Source organism: Eleginops maclovinus, chromosome 20 (genome assembly GCF_036324505.1).
Source record: "Eleginops maclovinus isolate JMC-PN-2008 ecotype Puerto Natales chromosome 20, JC_Emac_rtc_rv5, whole genome shotgun sequence".
Taxonomy (NCBI): domain Eukaryota; kingdom Metazoa; phylum Chordata; class Actinopteri; order Perciformes; family Eleginopidae; genus Eleginops; species Eleginops maclovinus.
The window spans coordinates 12,213,455-12,231,381 of NC_086368.1; the positions used below are offsets into that span (position 1 = coordinate 12,213,455).

General features: G+C 42.1%; 1 protein-coding gene across 1 annotated transcript; it reads right to left on the reverse strand.

Moving 5' to 3' along the window:
* Positions 1 to 394: 394 nt before the first annotated feature.
* On the reverse strand, positions 395 to 17,053 carry ipo9 (importin 9). The gene is made up of 24 exons (XM_063910417.1): positions 16,683 to 17,053; positions 14,439 to 14,500; positions 14,209 to 14,295; positions 13,892 to 14,093; positions 10,271 to 10,359; positions 9,981 to 10,067; positions 9,667 to 9,786; positions 9,093 to 9,193; positions 8,614 to 8,672; positions 8,374 to 8,525; positions 8,178 to 8,276; positions 6,492 to 6,598; positions 6,218 to 6,357; positions 5,875 to 6,037; positions 5,308 to 5,534; positions 4,643 to 4,791; positions 4,371 to 4,499; positions 3,947 to 4,222; positions 3,695 to 3,861; positions 3,448 to 3,581; positions 3,212 to 3,331; positions 2,693 to 2,797; positions 2,483 to 2,559; positions 395 to 1,375 (listed from the first exon to the last, which is right to left on the reverse strand). Exons 1-24 carry the CDS (start codon positions 16,840 to 16,842, stop codon positions 1,265 to 1,267), a joined length of 3,123 nt encoding a protein of 1,040 aa, XP_063766487.1. The 5' UTR covers positions 16,843 to 17,053; the 3' UTR covers positions 395 to 1,264.
* Positions 17,054 to 17,927: the final 874 nt, after the last annotated feature.

Genomic DNA, 17,927 nt, shown 5'->3' on the forward strand with positions numbered 1-17,927 from the left:
ATAAATAAATGTAGTATATAATGAAGTTGTAATCTGATAAAATGACAATTATTGTAATGAAGTGTATTTGTCCAACATTTTTACCTCTTATTACAACTGTTTTACTATATTGTCAAACAAGGGGACTTTGAATAACGTGTTGTCAATGTATTGAAATGAATTAAACATTTTTGAACTAAATGTATTTGATTAGAATGAATTATTTTTGGAATTACATTATTGAATTCACCTGCGGTGTAAAGTTTCACACGGTGCTAGGATTTTTTCCACCTTTATTTGAAACACCTTGAGATTTCCATTTAATTTTTAAATTCATTATTTTAATGTTTACATTTTTACTGTATTTGAGCTGAAATTGTTAAGACGTATAAAACTGACACAAATCACCACCAACTTGAACTGTACAGTAAATTTATAGTGAGCCAGAATCTGTAAACCAATACACTTTCAATTTCCATACATAAAGGAAAAGTGTAAATAACATGTATTTTACAGTTTAAAAGTGTTTGATTTATTTGAACATGTGATTAAAAAGGACCAGCATATTCAAGTATTATTCACATTTCGGGGAGAGACGAGAAGAACCTTAATATCAATCTGGAAATATTGTCCTTTGCGGGCTTTTATTTAGAAAATTTTCCACCTCAAATTTCAAATGGGTATACAAGGAAATGACAATGCTGTAAATCACTGTGGCAACAGTTTGAATTTCCCAAATACCCACCATACCCCGAGACATGACAGCCGGTATAAGAGCTTTTCTGGAATAAAAGACTGCCAATATTTCTCTCCCTCCCCATAATATCGTGATGTTGGTTTTTATTTGACTTTCCTTCAATCAGTGTAGACTCTCGAAAGCATTTTCCATGTTGCATTTTTTTTTACAGAAATGACAAAAATAATGGGTTACAAATAGCACATCGCAAAATAGTCCATATTTCATATTTCACCTGTCCAACTGTGAATCCTCAAGTTTTTTGTCCAATCCTCTCATCCCGTCTGAAGTTTCTCTAAAATGGTGAGTCCTGAGCATCTCCAGGAACAGAACTGGGCGTCTCTCAATTCCTCACTTTAACATCTGCAAGATGCTTCATCCCAGGAGTAGGTAGAAACGGGGAGTTATGGGTAAGTGCTGTCCGTCTCCTTTAACCCTGTTTCCCTCCTCGCTCATCCCATTTCTCCTTCTGTTGATACGTTTTAAATTCATCATAAGCGCACAAGTGATGGGGCATTAGCAGAGTTCAGATGGAAGATGGGCTCTGGGCTAGAGGCCTATGGACTGCAGGGTTTGTCTCTCAGTGGTGGTGAGGTGGCCGGAGAACATGCTGTAACACGGCTGCTGGGCAAACTGTGTCAGGAAGTCTGTCAGGTAAGCCTGGGGGAAAACACAATTCAGATCAACAGTTGTTATTACAGTGTTAGAAAAAGACATTTAGGTAAAGATAATGCTGGATAATCAAGTAACAATTATTCATCAGTGGTACAAATGGCATGGTTTTACCCTTAAAGATTAATCCGACCAGGCTGGCACCATTTCCCCCTTAAAGCCCCCTTAATAATTAGAGCATCTTCTGATCTGTTTTAACACTCAGACAGAGACCAATCCCAATCTCATGAACTCACTGACTTTAAGGCAGGACCCATGTGTAACTGCCATATTCATAAGAACTACAATTTGGGCTTTCCGTCACCTTTTCTGTAGAGAAGTCTTAAAGTGTGGTTATATTAGCTATGGTCACATGCTGCACGAGGAGCACTTTCAAGTTTATAGAACAAATGAGCCATTATTAAATGCTGGATGTTTCATCAGTTTCCTTTTAAAATAGAATGTAGGTACACAACATGAAACCAGGTGTATACATTATAAAACACATTAAAGAAAGAAATAAGCTGGTCAGTATCCTCTCTGACAGGAGGGACTACGGGTGTTGGGAATATCCATCTTCCAGTATCTTAAGAATTAGCAGATGCAAAATAGAAAGTTGTACAGCGCTGATATAAACTGGTGGTGCCGCTTCTTTTGATTTATTTTTTAAAATGGCGATTTGTTGTTTCCAAATGTGTAATGTCACAATGGTGTTTGTCCTTTTCCTTTTCTTTCATACCATTTCAAGCCCTGGTGATCTCACACGCAAAGATGATTAAGTCTGTGAGGGTTTTAGCTTTAGGGTGGGAATGGCATTGGTTGTTGCTGCTGGTGTCGATGGCTGCAACTATTTAAGGGATGGCTTTTCTCAGAATGCATTTAGAGCGACATTCAGAAGATCTTAATGTTCCACAATAACACAAGTGCCATATAGCTTTTACAATGACTTGACTTTCTATATAATTCACTGCTTTTGCAGATGGTTAGGTTTGAGTGCTTTTTAAACCCAATGTCCTAAAAAAGACAGACTAAAAATGACATCCACTGCTCAAAGTTGCTGACCAGCACGGTGTAATTTGTTCACTCGTGGAACTAAAAGATTACGTTTCTGCGTACCTGCAAATCGATCTGATATATGGGGTCCTTCACGGCATCTGGATCATCCTCATCATCATCCTCGTAATAATCATCATCTGTAAAACAGGAACAAACCAGCAACTGAAACTTAAGTGATCTGAATCAAAGTTCCCAGGTAACAGTTTGAATCAGAAGTGAAATGAAAGACATGATACAGGAATATCCGAGGAGCTCGTGAGTTACTCGTACCGTATTTGTTGGAGTTGATGATATCAGAAAGCAGCTGCCCCGCCACCCCTTCATCCTCATCGTCGTCCTCCCCCTCTTCATCTTCCTCCCACATACCACTGGAATCTGAGGCAAACAACAGCTGGTAATAAATATGTCTGCTCTCCTACTCTTTAATTTAGGTAAATACACAACTCTGAAATCTTTAAGCAAGGCGTCACCTGCCAAAAAAACACTGCAACTATTTGCATCAGGCGTTGATCTGAGACAGAAAATAATTGATGCCTTTCTTTTTCAAAATCCACTATTTGTCATAGGGTTGCTGGACAATCATAGCATTGGATGTTCCTCTTTTTTTTTACATCAGGCACAGTCCTTAAAAGTGTCCAGACGTGAAGATTTACCTATTGTTGGGGATTGAAAATGTCCCCTCAGTCGGACGATTAAAGGTATTCTGATTCCTGATTGTATAATTTTCCCATAATAATTTATTAAAAGAAAAAGGCATAAAGGTTTGATCTCCTCAAGGTTTGTATTCACCTTGAGTCCAGTCGGCTGCGCTCGTCCTGCAGGAGTTTGCCTCCACGACCGTCGACAGCTCATTGATGATCAATTTAAAGATTTTCACTAGGAGTGGAATGTTGGTCCAGCGCTCTGGGTCTGTGGTGGGTAAAGAGTAAAGAGTGTGAAGACACAAACAGCACGCACCGTCCTGCTGTACATCTCCAAACACCACTGCGTGGACATGATGTGATCTTTATCATTGGCCTCCTTACTCTTGGCAGATTTGGAGCGTGTGCGGATGCCGTCTTCAGGGCTGTAGATCTCTTCTCCCTTCACCACGATGTCCTGGAGACGTTTGTCGTCAGTGTTGAGACCGTGCTGCAGGAGCTTACATAGAGCCACCGTGCTGAAGAAAGACAATAATAAAACATCCAATGAGATGGAAGATCGACCGGCGTGTCTCTTAAAATAACTAGTTTGAATATGTTATAGAAATAATTAATGAGAGTGTTGTCTGACCTGACTTTCCCCTCGTACTGTCCGTAGAAGAGGTGCTGCCTGCTCATCCACTCCGTCATGACAAACTCCAGGGCAGGTTTCCCCGTCGGGCCGGGCAGGCTGCACAGAAACTCCAACAGAGGCTCCAGCTGGGAGTGCACCAGGTTGGCAAACACCATGATCAGAGACTACAGGAGGAGGAGGAGGAATAATGAGGTGTTGTAGACAGCCTGGAGGTGAAGATACAGCTAGGGATGAGGTTTGCGGCCCTACCTGCATGACACTCAGAGTCTCCGCTTGCTGCATCTTGCTCAGAATCGCTCGCAGGATCTGGTCCAGCTGTTCCCCGAGCTGGGTACCCGCCCGAGAGATCAGAGTGGAAACCAGCCTGCCCACGAAGGCGGCCGTGAACTCCGAGGTGCGGGGGTCCAGCAGCTGGTTGACCGCCTGCATGACGTACCAAACGCCGCTGTTGCCCTGCTCGTCCCTCCACTGTGCGATCTGCTCCAGGGCCACGGAGACGTACGCCCGCAGACACTCACCTCCGTTCTGGAGAAGACAATTAGGAAGAAAGTCTTTGTTAAGTGAATAAATGTGACCATAATAAGTCATGCATTGTGGTATCTTTTCATTTAAGCTATAGCTCTTGAAAATGAAGGTCATGTTTAGGAGAACATTTTAACTTTGGTGGTTTTACCTGCATTATCGTGTTGTCGTCAGTGCGCAAAGTGCACTGAGCCACCACAGGGAAAGCCTGGCACACCAGCAGCTCTGAGAGAGGGGCTTTGGTGTTTCGGACCACTGTGGTCAGGATGTCGATGGATGACTGTAGTGCAGAAACAGGGAGATGAGAAGTGGTCAGATTTTGTTAGGATCTCAGGAACAAAACCAAGATAATTCGGCAGACCAAAGCTGATTGTTGGGCTTTTTCGGTCCTGTAACATTTTTAGATGTGCCATATCTACTCACAGCACAGAGTCCTGAGGCGATCTTGTCCGGGGGAGCTTGCATGATGCTGATCAGCGTGGGGATGAGACGCATCTGCATGGGGCCCTGGCAGCCCTCGATCTGTGCCAGTTCCTTAAAGATGTCCTGAGCCAGGGACGCCACCACAGGGTCTGAGAGGAAGAGGACATAAAAGAGACCATTTAAAACTATGCACCTCTTTCGACATACAACAGAACCACTCTTATTTTAGAGGGAACAGGGAGTTTCTAGGGGGAAATAGCTGATCAACAGTATATGCCACAGAGAAGTGCTGAACATGATCTGAAAGCTGGCGACCTGAAGCCTAATTCAAGAAGGAGCTCAGAGGTGATCTTATAGTCATAAATCTATAATAAACATTGTATTTTGGCCAGTGCCTGTTCAAAGTTATGTCTCTTATGATAATGCAGCCATTTTCAGGTTGATATTATTTGTTCCAAAGACTTGGTTCTAAATTTACATTCAAGAATGTAAAAGGGTTTAACACACCTTCCCTAAAATCTATGTCAAAGTATCAAAAACACATTTCAAGTCAAATATCTTGACAATATGTTCCCGTTTTAAGACAAAAGGATACATTTGGAAGTGTTGTGTTTGCTGTGAAAGTAGTTGGATAGAGGGTGTTGTCAAAGGAGCTGTAGCAGTACCGTTGTTGTATTTCAGGAAAATAGCGATGGTGAGGGGGCAGATCTTGTTCTCTGCACTGGTGGTGAAGGCGGGGTCCACCGTGCAGACGATGCACAGCGTTTCCATGACGAGGGTGAGCACCTCGGAGCTGAACTGCGCAGCCAGTTGGATGAGTCCCTCGAGGATGCTGGGGAGGAAGGGCTGCAGGACATGGGTGCTGTCCGACAGCTTCAGCTGATCACAGTACCTGGAGATCGAAAAGGAAAGCAGGATTTAATAATCAGCCAGGGACCATTTTAAACATTAAGGGTCTTTTAAGTATTTAAAATGTGGTTCTTTTAAAAACTGGACCCCTCTGACTGTCTGCTGAGGGAATAATATATTTGTGGGGTTTTAAAATGTTCAGCAGTTTTATAAAAAGACCAGAATTAATGGATTCTGTTAGACAATAACAGTCTGTACAGTTTTTTCTGATTCTTAAATGAAATGTGTTCATGCTCGCTGGTTTGGATCACAAAATGAACTCAAGAAGTCTTTGTATAGGTGGCAGCAGTTAAAAAACAGTTAACAAAACACAGTTTGCTCACCCCCAGATGGCCCTGACCCCGGAGATGCGTACGGAGGGCGGCTGGCTGTCGTGCAGACCGCTGACAGTGGCCTGCAGAAACTGCTGGATGAGCTCTGGAGACATGGCCGCTGTGAAGCGACTGGCCGCCCACAGAGCCCGACCGAGGAGGAACGGAGACGCCGCTGGACAGGAACGAACAACACCAAGAGCCAGCAGCAAAGAACAACACGAGAGGAGACGAGTAAGAGAGAGAAAGTACTGTTGTTAGTATGCACAATAACAACTTCAGAAAGTTCCTACTTTTGGTAAGAGTTTTTTCATGTGTGCTGTGGATCCTTTCGCAGAGCCGGTTGAGTACTCACATGCCAAGTTAAGATCGGCGAGAATAACACCAGCCAGGAAACCGTGCATGTCAAACTGGATGCGGCCGTTTTTCACGTTCTCTGTGATGATGGTTTTAACTGAGCCGAGGGCCAACATGCAAGCCTCATGGATCTTCCACCTGGTTAAAAAAAAAGGAATATACTTGTTTCTGACTCAAAGCAGAAGTCTGGACAGGTGAAATTTGTCTCCAATTTGACAGTTTTAAGACACTGAGACGGTATCAATAACGACTGTAATGCGTTTCCTCCTCACCAGTGCTCATTGCCGCTGTTTTTGGCTTGCTCCGCCTCCTGGAGATGTCTGGTTGCTGCCGCTGCCAGAGCTGCTGCGCTCTCATTCTGAAACTCAGCAGCAACAGCCTGCAAGCAGAGGTCACAGGTCATCATCATACTCACTCTCGAAATGGACCAAAGGCTGCTGTGGAACTAATGCAAACCTAAACATGCCGGATATTTCTGACCCCTGTTATTCAAGTGACCGCACTGCTCAGCGTGCCTATGATTCAACACTGCACAGGAACATCACTCTTCATAAGTAAACAACTATTTCCGACATTTTCAAGGACAAGGGCAACGAGGTTCAACACATGCCTCGAGTGTTTGCAGAGGCTGAATGTGTAGGAGAGGAAGAAGGAGAGAAAGAAACAGTATTTCTTCAGGATGAAGTGTAGGGATATTATTAAACCGGACTGTTGCTGGACCTCGTTTATCATAAATGAGTGACCAATAGAAAAAACTGGTAGGTGTTAAAAGCTCCCTCAGACAGTCTTTGTTCTGTGGTTTTCTTTAAAAAAGGGAACTCACTCAGCTGTACAGTTACATAGATTCAAGATTAGTCATGTGCACAGTGGCTACAGTGTACAAGCTTAGGTCCTGAGCTTCTCCAATAATGCAACATATTATATATAGGACAATATATACAATATACAAACAAATGTACCTAAATATTGTGTAAAATTAAACAGAGTGGGATACATTTGAATAAAATAGTGCAGGTTATGTTGCTAGACCAGTCTACAAGTAGTGCAGATGAACATAACTATATTCATGTCAGAAAGAGTCTGTTGGAAGTGACCAAGTAACTGCAGGATTCTATATAAATGAAAATAGATTCAAATATAAAGAACAGAATGTAAGGTTGAATACACAACTTGATCTACTAATAACTATTAAGATAATACATTAAATCAATTGTGAGATGCAACCAGATGAAAGCTTTGGGTTATAGAGGCACTTAACAGAGCTCAGGCATTTAGCAGTCGTAGTGCCTGTGGAAACGGAACAAAAGCAAAGTTGGAGAGGAGCTAGAGACACCGCAGCAATCCACGGCGCCACCGTGCTATACGCAGGGGTTTAACTTCGAATGATAAAAGGTAAGGTGGCCTATAGGTGCAAACGCGTTACAACAGTCCATTAGGGGAATGGCGCTGCAGTTTCCAAAAACAATGCTAAACACTTGCAAATACATGCACAGCATTTCGAAAACCTTCACCAACGGACGAAGCTCAAAACACAACGGAAACCAGGGGACACTAAAAAACTGAGACACCCAGCTGGGACCTGAGCGCTTGTTTAGGTTTGTGGATTATAACGGTGGCTGACTGCATGCGTTTAGCACATTTGTGTTATTATATTTGCATTGTTTCTGAAGCTGCAGCACGGTTCTCCTTATTGAAGTGTGTAGGGCTGTTGTAGTGCGTTGGCACCCGTCAGCCACCCAATTGGTTAGCTGGGAGTCTTCATGCATTTTAGATCGGAATGTTTTTATTTTGGTTGTTATAATTAACATTGTGTGTATGTATGTATTAACTACTTTTAATTTAAGTCCTTTTTCAAGCACTATATTAAACATTTAAAAAACATTCAACTGTTATAACACCGTTTGGTCTTAAAAATGTCACATTTTTGCATTTGACGTCAAGATTAGTTTTGTTCTCACCAGCAGCAGGTCCTGAGCAGAGATCCTGACAGAGTAGGAGAAGGTGTCATCATCCTCATCCTCTACAAACTGCTGAGGATTTGCCGTCCACACTTTGATCTGAAAAAACAAGATGGCACCAACACTTTTTTTACAGCTCAAAATTTCCATCTTTGCCCACAAACATTTCCTCTCATGTTTGGCGGCCGCTCCTCACCTGGTCCTCAGTGATCTGCATGTAAAGGATGATGTAGTAGATGAGTTCAGGCAGGGCTTTCTTCACCGTGCTCTTTAACTTGTTGTTCTCCAGCAGCGTGTGGACAAAGTCAAAGATGCTGAACACCAGATTCTCAAAGCCCAAAACTTCACCTGCAGAGAAGAGAAATATCAGAGGATTATAATGATGCTATGAATGTTACAAACTTTCAAAATAAATGTGACAAAGCATTCTACTTACCATCAGAGTCTATAGGGTCATCAACTTCCTCTGTGTAGTTGACTTCTGTTCTCACATAGGTGGACATTTGGTTAAGGAATACTAGAGAACAAAAACACTCACACTCCTTATTTGTTTGAATACATACAGTAGTTGTCAGCACTCATTGCACAGGATTCGGATTCTTATTATTCAAATCATTTTCCAAAACGTTAATTATTTGTCACATGCACTATTTTTTCAGTCTTTCTCAACATCAAAGTGTTTTGCTTAGTAATCATGTGACCTCCACGTAACAGGATGAGTCGCAGCGTTGAGGTGGATCAGTGGTCACAAACTCTAATATTTTAAGTGCTATTAAGGAAGTATAAGCATAAATGGAAACTATTTTTTCGCTTACTTGTCTAAAGAAGCATGTGAAAGTGGTTTGACAACACAGACAGTAGCAGTGGTGGCAGCATTAAATGAGCATGTGTGCAGTTTAGCATTGTAAGGGATATAAAGCTGCACTTTCAGTCAGTGTGTTCCAGACGATGGGTAAAATCTGCTGCATGGAGGACACCATGGGTTTGGGGAAATTGTTTACCAACGCAGTTACTGCCTGGGGGAAAGAAGGAAAAAAAAGAATGAGAAAAACAGAGTCAAAGCATCAAGTGTAGATAGCCTTTACAAACACTGAAATGAACACCCAGAAATCCCCAAATGCAGCAAAGATTGTTTTGGAATAAAAACCCTGCCGGAGGTCTGCAGGGTGTCTTGGTACCATTAGGCTAATGAGCTATAATGTGGCTGAATTAACGAGGGAGTAAGCCAACTATTAATAACTAATATCAAACGTATGGATTAAATGTTGATCAATATTATGACATATTTTCATGTTTGCATTTAACATATTATTGAAATGGCGCAATGTTCTAACCTGGCTGGCAAAAATAGTATTGACCCATGAGTCAAACATTCGGTTTTTAACACTTGAAAGTTAAAACTCACTCATCTCGTATGATTAAATATGCGAGTAACAACTTCTTATTTTTGAGACATTTGAACATCGCGTTTCGACTCGCTCACTCTCACCTTCAGGACTTCCATCTTGAGACCGCTATCAGACAGGGGTCCCTCAGGCATCTGCAGAGCGTGCACAAACGCTTCAGTGAACTGCTGCACCACGGGGAAGATCAGCGCTTTGGCTGCACCCTGCAAACAAAAGCAGAGCAGATACAGTTTCATTACCAACACATTAATGACAACAAATGGCCAAGACATTGGCAGCATCTATCTTTAGTTTCCAAAAATGTGGACTTTTAAAGTGAAATGAAACTAGAAATAATAAATCAAATCAACTGCAACAAACGAAGATATCCTGACATGTCTTGTTATGACTTTCTGACCTTCTCATGCTCTTCAATAGCACAGATGAGGTTGGCACAGGTGGTGAATATCTCCACAGCTCTGGATCGGGTGCGAATACTGTACACCTGCAGCAGTGAGGGAACATTAGAAAGGCACCTGAAACATGCTATAAGACAAACGCAGTGCAGGAAAATCTAGGACATTATCACGGATGTAACATAGCACAGTCCCCAATGCTAGTTGGATTAAAATGTGTGTATCTGTTAAAAAGGAAAAATACTGTGCTGCTGCTCTCTTGGAAAATGTGGAGTGGTGAGTGTAGGAATACCTCTGCCATGGTGAAGATCTTGTACATTTCAGGTAGGATGACAGGAGCCACCAAGGGCATCTGTGTGTCAGTCACCTCCCGAGTAAACTCTGAAAGCAAAACAGATTGTCACATGAACAAAAAAAGACTTAAAATAGTCATGTTTTTCCAACGTCACTATTTTTCTCAGGGATCTTCTACCTAAATACAACTTTCAAATACAGATCAAACTTAAGGCTGTGCACGAGACAGCAATGCTTTCCTTAAAATAAATCGTTGTAGTTTACCTGTAATGAAATTAGGGCTGACCTCCAATATTCGACGATTCGATTCGGAGAGGTCTGATTGGACTATGAACCTCGTAGTCGAATCTTCGTAAAATGTTGTTATACAACAAAGACCATACCATTCTGACTATATGGGGTGCCCGTGGCTGCCGAGCATTAATTGTTACATAGAATGTCTTTTTTTGTTATATAAAAGCCTATTTTAATGCAAAATCTGTCTATTTTATGTTAATAAAGAGTTCCAGTGATTTGTTCGTTAAGTGGTAGTCTTAGTTTATTACGGTGTTAATAAATCACACCCACTGCAGTTGCGCAATCCAAATGAGCACAGGTGAGCAGCACACAGGACCGTTAGTGTTTACGGATTTATTGGCTCACAATGGCTACTAAAAAGACATCAAAAGTGTGGAACTATTTTTGAAAAGGTTAAAGATGACCCGAAGAAAGTGAAGTGTAAGTTGTGTGAGCAGGTGCTTGCATATTACACGACGACAACCAACATGGCATATCATTTGAAGCGGGTAAGGCTTGTTAACTTTACAAACAAACAAACAGTTCTACCACTCTTTTATCAATACAGGCATTCAAATATTATTGTTGTATTATTCTATCATTTACAGTTACACCCGCAGTGTCATGACGACAACTCAGCCGGCACGTCTGCATCAGCGGCGGCCCCGAGATGAACGCAAAAAAAACTTGATATGAGATCACCACTTTCAGAGAAGAGAAAAAGGGAAATTACTGAAAAGATTGCGGAGTTTGTGGCACTTGATATGAGGCCTGTGCACATTGTTGAGGGTGGGGGATTTAAAGAACTCTTGCGCACACTTGAGCCAGGCTACACCGTCCCTACAAGAGCTACGGTGATGGATATCTTGCACACAAAATATCTATCGACACGGTCAGAGTTATACAGGGCAATACAGGACTGTGAAGCTGTCAGTTTCACAACTGATATCTGGACCTCGCTTCAGGTGGAGGCTTATCTCACAGTCACATCACATTTCATCACTGGAGACTGGCGACTGGAGAGTTTTGTTTTAGAAACAAAAAAAATGGAGGACAGTCACACAGCCGTTCACATTGCACGAGAACTGACGGAGATAATTTGCGAGTGGGACATTCCAAGTACCAAGATCGTTTCTGTGGTGCATGACAACGCAGCAAACATGGTTGCGTGCACCAACCAGTTGGTCCAGCAGCCCTCCTGGGGAAATATGAAAGGGGTGCACTGCGCGGGCCACACATTACAACTCTGCATAAACAGCGCTCTGAAGCAGGACCCCATTTGCCGCACTGTTGCTGCTGCAAGGCGCTTGGTTACCTCATTTCAAAAAAAGCGCAAAGGCCACCACAGCACTTCAAGATAAACAGAAACCACAGAATGTTGCTCAGCATAAACTGATGCTCGATCGCTTGATCGAACAGAAGGGGCCAGTTTCAGCCGTGCTCACAGATGACAGTGTGAGCAAACGGTCCGATCGTGACCTGGAGCTATCCACATCACAGTGGCTCACAGCAGAGGACATTGTCGCTGTTCTTAAACCAATGATCACTCTGACAGAGCTTTTGTTCCAAGAAAATAATGCATCCCTGTCTGCCACTGTCCCCATGCTTATGAATATTAAAAAAAGACATTTGGTGGTGCATGCGGACGACAGTCGAACCACAAAGATCATCAAGACTACACTGTCGAGGAGATGGACAGGCGATGGGAGCTTAAAGGGCCAGGGCTGGAAAGAAGTGTCTACATCAGTGCGGCGGTGCTTGACCCACGCTTCAAGAAGCTGTCCTTTCTCTCCGACGACCAAAGAGATGAGGCGTATTCAGTGGTGGCAGAACTAGCTGAGAGTCTTGCCAGGAGGAAAGTGACACGGCGGATCCTGGGCCGACTGCAAAACAGGACACTGTGATGGCTATGCTGCTGGCCAGTGATGAAGATGAGGAGGAACAGGATGAGACAAGCGAGATGAAGGCCTATTTGAAGGACTTCACTACATGCACTGGAGGCCCCCTGGAATGGTGGAAGAAAAATGAGGATAGATATCCAAAGTTGTCAAGAGCTGCTAGGAGATTTCACAGCATCCCCTCCACCTCCACGCCCTCAGAGAGGATATTTTCCAAAGCGGGTTTCATTGCCAACAAATCAAGAAGCGCACTTTTCCCGACCAACGTGAACAAGCTGGTTTTCCTGGCACACAACCTCAGAAAAATCAGACAATCACAGGTGCAGTAGAACACTGTTCTTACGTGAAGAAGTGATTTTTCTCTTTTTCTTTTGGGACAATTGTGAATTAAGCTGGAGGCTGCGTGGGGGGCGTCTCTTTCTCTCTCTCTCTCTCTCTCTCTGCTGCATGTGCACTTTCTGAAGCCCATTCGATTCTGACTTTAATTATGTTTATTTTTTCGTTGTTGTATAATTGTTTTTATTTATTCAGGCAGGCTTATTGTATTTCTAAAAACATTCATGTCATTTTGCACTAGTTCCAGGCCTTTTGCGATAAGTTTAATTATTTATTTATTTTATCCCGATTCCCGAGTGTAAACTGTGAATTAAAAGCCAAGAAATAGGTTCTTAATGGAGCGATAAAAGCATGTTTTGGCACGTTGTTGTTTTTGAAGCCATTTTGTTCCGATTTTATGTGAACTGTTGTGATGTTTAATATGCCCAGTTTCGTTCGTCTGGCCTTAAATAAATAAAGGTATTTGTTTCACACCTACCATGTTTTTTGAGCTCTTTTGTTTGAAACGGAAAAATATAAAGATCTAGCTGCTATCTGAAAAAAAAAAGGTTCGACTATCAGTCGACTACGGCAAAATCTGACGAATCAGATTCGACTATGAAAGTCGAAAAAAGCCCTAAATGAAATACTGTTTGGAACTTTAAAATGTCATATTTTGACACAAATAATATTGCTTGAACTCCTTATTAATGTCAAATATTAACACTGCATCACCAACAAGTTGTATAATCTCAAAAATGCCATCTCAAGTGCTGCATTTAAAAAAGAAAAACAGGTTTTATGAATAACTTGCATTTTTCCTGCCTGTCCAAAAAATCATCACTTGGTCATTTGATCCTGTATTTGTGTGAAACGGTCATATCTGTATTCTTGTGTTAGTATCTTACGTCAAGTGACCAACCATAATCTCATCAATTCATCCTTAAGTGAAAGTGGAGGTTATGCACTAAACTTGTAAAGATTCCCTCAAAGATTGCCTTAAATATCACGTTCAATAAATATTAGGACATACAGAAATCATAAAAGATTTAAAAAAAACAGGTTTGTCCTCACGTAGTACAAGCTGTACATGTACAGATTAAGTGTGATAGGTGTATAATATTACATACCTGTGAGGACCCTCATGGCTCCGTGCACAGCGTTGACGTTTCCACTGACCAGCATCTCCATCAGGAGGGTGAGCAGCTGCGGCCAGGCCTCGGGCCAGTCCCAGTGGGCGATGGCTGACACGGCGTACGCAACACTGGAGCGGACTTTGCTAATTGCCTCCCTCAGACCGCTGGGCAGCAGCACCCTGATGGCGGCTTTAGCCTGGAGGGGGCAACAGCAGTTTGACAACACAAAATAAAATGAGGTGCAACAATACTTTTGAAAGAGATATAGTTTTCCAGTACCAAACAAAATACATGTATTTAAGGTGTATTACCTGATCTGAAGTTTCAGGAGGTCTGAATTTCTCTGAGTGGGAACACCAGTGAGTCTCCACATACTGCTTCAGGATGACTGATGCTAACTGCGTACACAGACAGATGTTTGCAAGTAAGTGGAAGTCAGCGTAACACAGAAAGCAGACCGTGATCAATAATTGAGAAATGTATTGGACATGCGTGTGTGAGCTGCACATCATTTCATAATCACTACTTTTTTTACACTCACCTGACGGATTGCAAGCGCTCCCTGAGCATCAACTGTGAGTTCTGCTAGATGGACCCCGAACTCTGGAACATAAATATATCAGCAAGACAAAAATGAATTATTACTAAAAGAGCTCAGCACACATTATATGATTAAAGTAGGTAGAGAGCGCTGACCACGGCAAGAAGTTAGTTAGAACCAATTTCAAGTGTTTTTTTCAAGTGTAATAAGGATTTTATTTAAAATAATAGCCATTCTATACAAAATCTCTACAATTTCCAGTTACACAAATCTATCAGAAACTAAAGCTTCGATACTTACAAATATGCCTTGAATTGAATTTATTTTTAGAGGTAGTTTTCCCAATATTTGGGTTTGAAATCATTTGTTTTCACTTTGTCACAATTTCCCTGTTAGGCCAAGAAGCTTCTATATGAGATTCTAACTGGATGCTGTTTATACAAATTAAGACAAAAAAGCACTGCGAGTACAACAACTAAAAAAAGAAAGAAAGGCACAGCAAGTAGCCTGATTAAAACAAGCGAACAAACATGCAACAGTCTCTTAGCTGCAGCTAAATACAACACATTTCTATGGATGCTATTTTGAGTTGGTGTACCATATTAAATGACAACATTGATATAATACATTTCCACGGCCAACAGCCTGTGAGCTGTAAAGCGTAAACTGGTGTGAACCTGGCCTGACCTGCATGCTGATAAATACAGTTGAGGATCAGCATCAACCTCAGCTCGATGCAGCTCTCTCTTTAACTGGGTTTTACTAAAAGTGACATCAGGCGCCAGAAGACAATGTTAGTGCTGACAGTCCTGCAGAGCGTCTGCCTTAGAGAGGGGCCAGCTGAAAGGGTCGGCCTCGCTGCGACGCTGCAGCACAGCCGACAGACAGAGTTAACAATTAGCTTTTTTACCATGGGCACGAGGATTCCAGGACAGACAATGGAACGTCTAGTGGAGCATAAGCTACAGCTGCTAGGTACTGTATCCATCCTATTTGATCGAACACTTCATCAAAATGAATTCATCTGTAATGATTATTACAGTATTTCCACAAAACACTCAACTGCCCGCAAATGTAACAAGAGGATATGAGGTCACTTCCCCGGTGCATATGACGTTTATCAATTATATCTCAAGACGCTTTAACAACAATTTTCATACAAGGGAAAACAGACCAATTCTGTCACTGTTAAATACAAAAAGAATATGAAAACTGGCTGTCAACTGTTCCATGTTGTACATCTATCAAAAACAATTTGAACTGAAACAGCAACAAAAAAAGATTCCATGGTTTGTCTCCAGATAAGGGCACATTATTATGATTGTGTAGGAATGCTTTACATTCAGTAATGTGGACTTCATGTATGCATGGATTCTGGGACAGTTGTGCTCTTTGTCTTTCCTTCTCTCATCCTGATGATAGTGATGGTGCTGATGCTGCTGGAGCCTGGAGTGGGGAAACAGTCCTTGAAGACATCTTCGCGGGAAAATCTGTCAACGGTCATTCGGTGGTTGCCATAGCGACTATAAAAAAGGTTTTATACGTTTACATGATAGGTAACTTCTGGGACCTCTAAAAGTCAGTTGGCCTTACACACTTATAGTTGCTCTTCATCTATCTATAGAAACCATTAAATAAACGTCGTCTCAGGTGGTGTTTAGGACATTGTCAACCCACATAACCCCTTTTCCAAGTGACGTTATCACATTCCAATGCTCTCCTAACCATTTGTGTTGCTATAATTTCAGACAAACTGGGAGAATATCTTAGTTAACTCACGGCGATATAAAGCTAACTGACCGTTCCTATTGAGGCAGATGAAGAAACGAGTCCACACTGTTGCTCTGATGTTTAAGGGCCGGGGTCCTAGCAGTCACCCATGTGCTTGTTGTAACGTACATACAACCTAAAGTTAACCATCACACTTATGACACACGGTTAGCTGTGATTAGTCAGTCTGCTTCACTTTGAACAAGGCAAGACAAGATATTGTAATCTAACTTGTAGACAAATACTTCTTAGAATGTGGCCTTCGTGGACTTGACACAGTTACCACACTAACGTGAATGTTAGCTACTTCTCAACCTAGCAAACACAACCGGAGTTAGCCCTGATGTAAAGCAGCACACAGCTGTCCTCATGGTGCTTGTCTCTGCGGAGGCCCATGCCGTCAGTGAGTGCAGACACCCGGCAGCTAGCCGCCGTTAACTCCTTCAAACTAGCTTTGAGAAACTGGCTACTCACCCTCTGTCACTTCCAGCACTTTGATCTGCTCCTCCGCGGCGGCGCGTACTTCTTGAACCGGGGACAGGATTGCTGTCAGTGTCTCGATTAGAGCCTCTTTTAACCCCTGTTGGACCGGGCCAGCGGCCGAACCGGACCGAGCACTACCCGACGCACTCATGCCTGCTGTGTGTTCACCCGCAGCCCGCAACAGAGTCACCACCACCCGGGAGGAGCAGGGAGCCAGTCACTGAGGCGAAGCGCGCCAATGCATGGAAACGTGGAGGCGGGGCTTAGCAGGAGGAAGAAGCACGTTTAGTCATCCGGTTCGACCCACGTGTTTGTTTTTCATCGGTCTGTCTCCGTTGTTAACCTCAGGCTCCCTCTAGTGGAGCGGGGGAAAAGTATGCCTTTAACCGCTGTTAGAAAATATTGGTCACTTTGGAAGCAGGTAATTGAGGTGTAAGGAGTTGTATAACGGCACAACTTCAAATCAATGTTTTGCTTTGTTGCTGTCAATGTAGTAGTCTTAAAATAACAACATGAAGTAGCCTTTTGAGTATTGCCTACTTTTTAACATCACTTAATTAAACAATTGAAATGTATATGTTAATTATTTGCTTCCATACAACAACATTTTCAATAAAATACCAGGAAAGTGGATTATTTTGCAACCTTGAATATAATGAATGTAGTGGCTACAACTTTGAAGGCAGCGAGAGAAGTGTGTCTGTGTTGTCTGATAGGAAAGGCTTTCAATAAATATAGTACAACATTTCAGTTGCATTATTTTTAAAAGAACGATTGACAATAATGTGTCATTCTGAAGGTAAAGTTACAAATCTGCTCTTTCAATCCTCTCTGCGGATCAAAATGTGCCTGCATGGTTCAGCTTTCCAGTGACCACACCCAAACAATTGTTTTTGTCTTAGATTTGTCAGGCATGTAATACACCTGCTTTAAAATCACCACTTGGGTTGTAGTAAATGTACACTACAGCCAAAATTAGGTCGAATTTAATACACTTTTGGGTGTTTTTTATGGCTTGGACAACGCTCCTTTAAGTCCCTTTAAGATAAACAATACTCATCATGGTGTAAAAAAAAAAAAAAATATGACTCCATGTTTGGGGAATAGCTAGTTTGTTTAAAAATGAAACTGAGATTCATCTACAAATACTTTGGTATATGAGAAGTTGACTAGAGACCTGACATAAACTCCAATCAAAACATGAATGATAAGGAAGCAGATTATGAGCCAGGGATT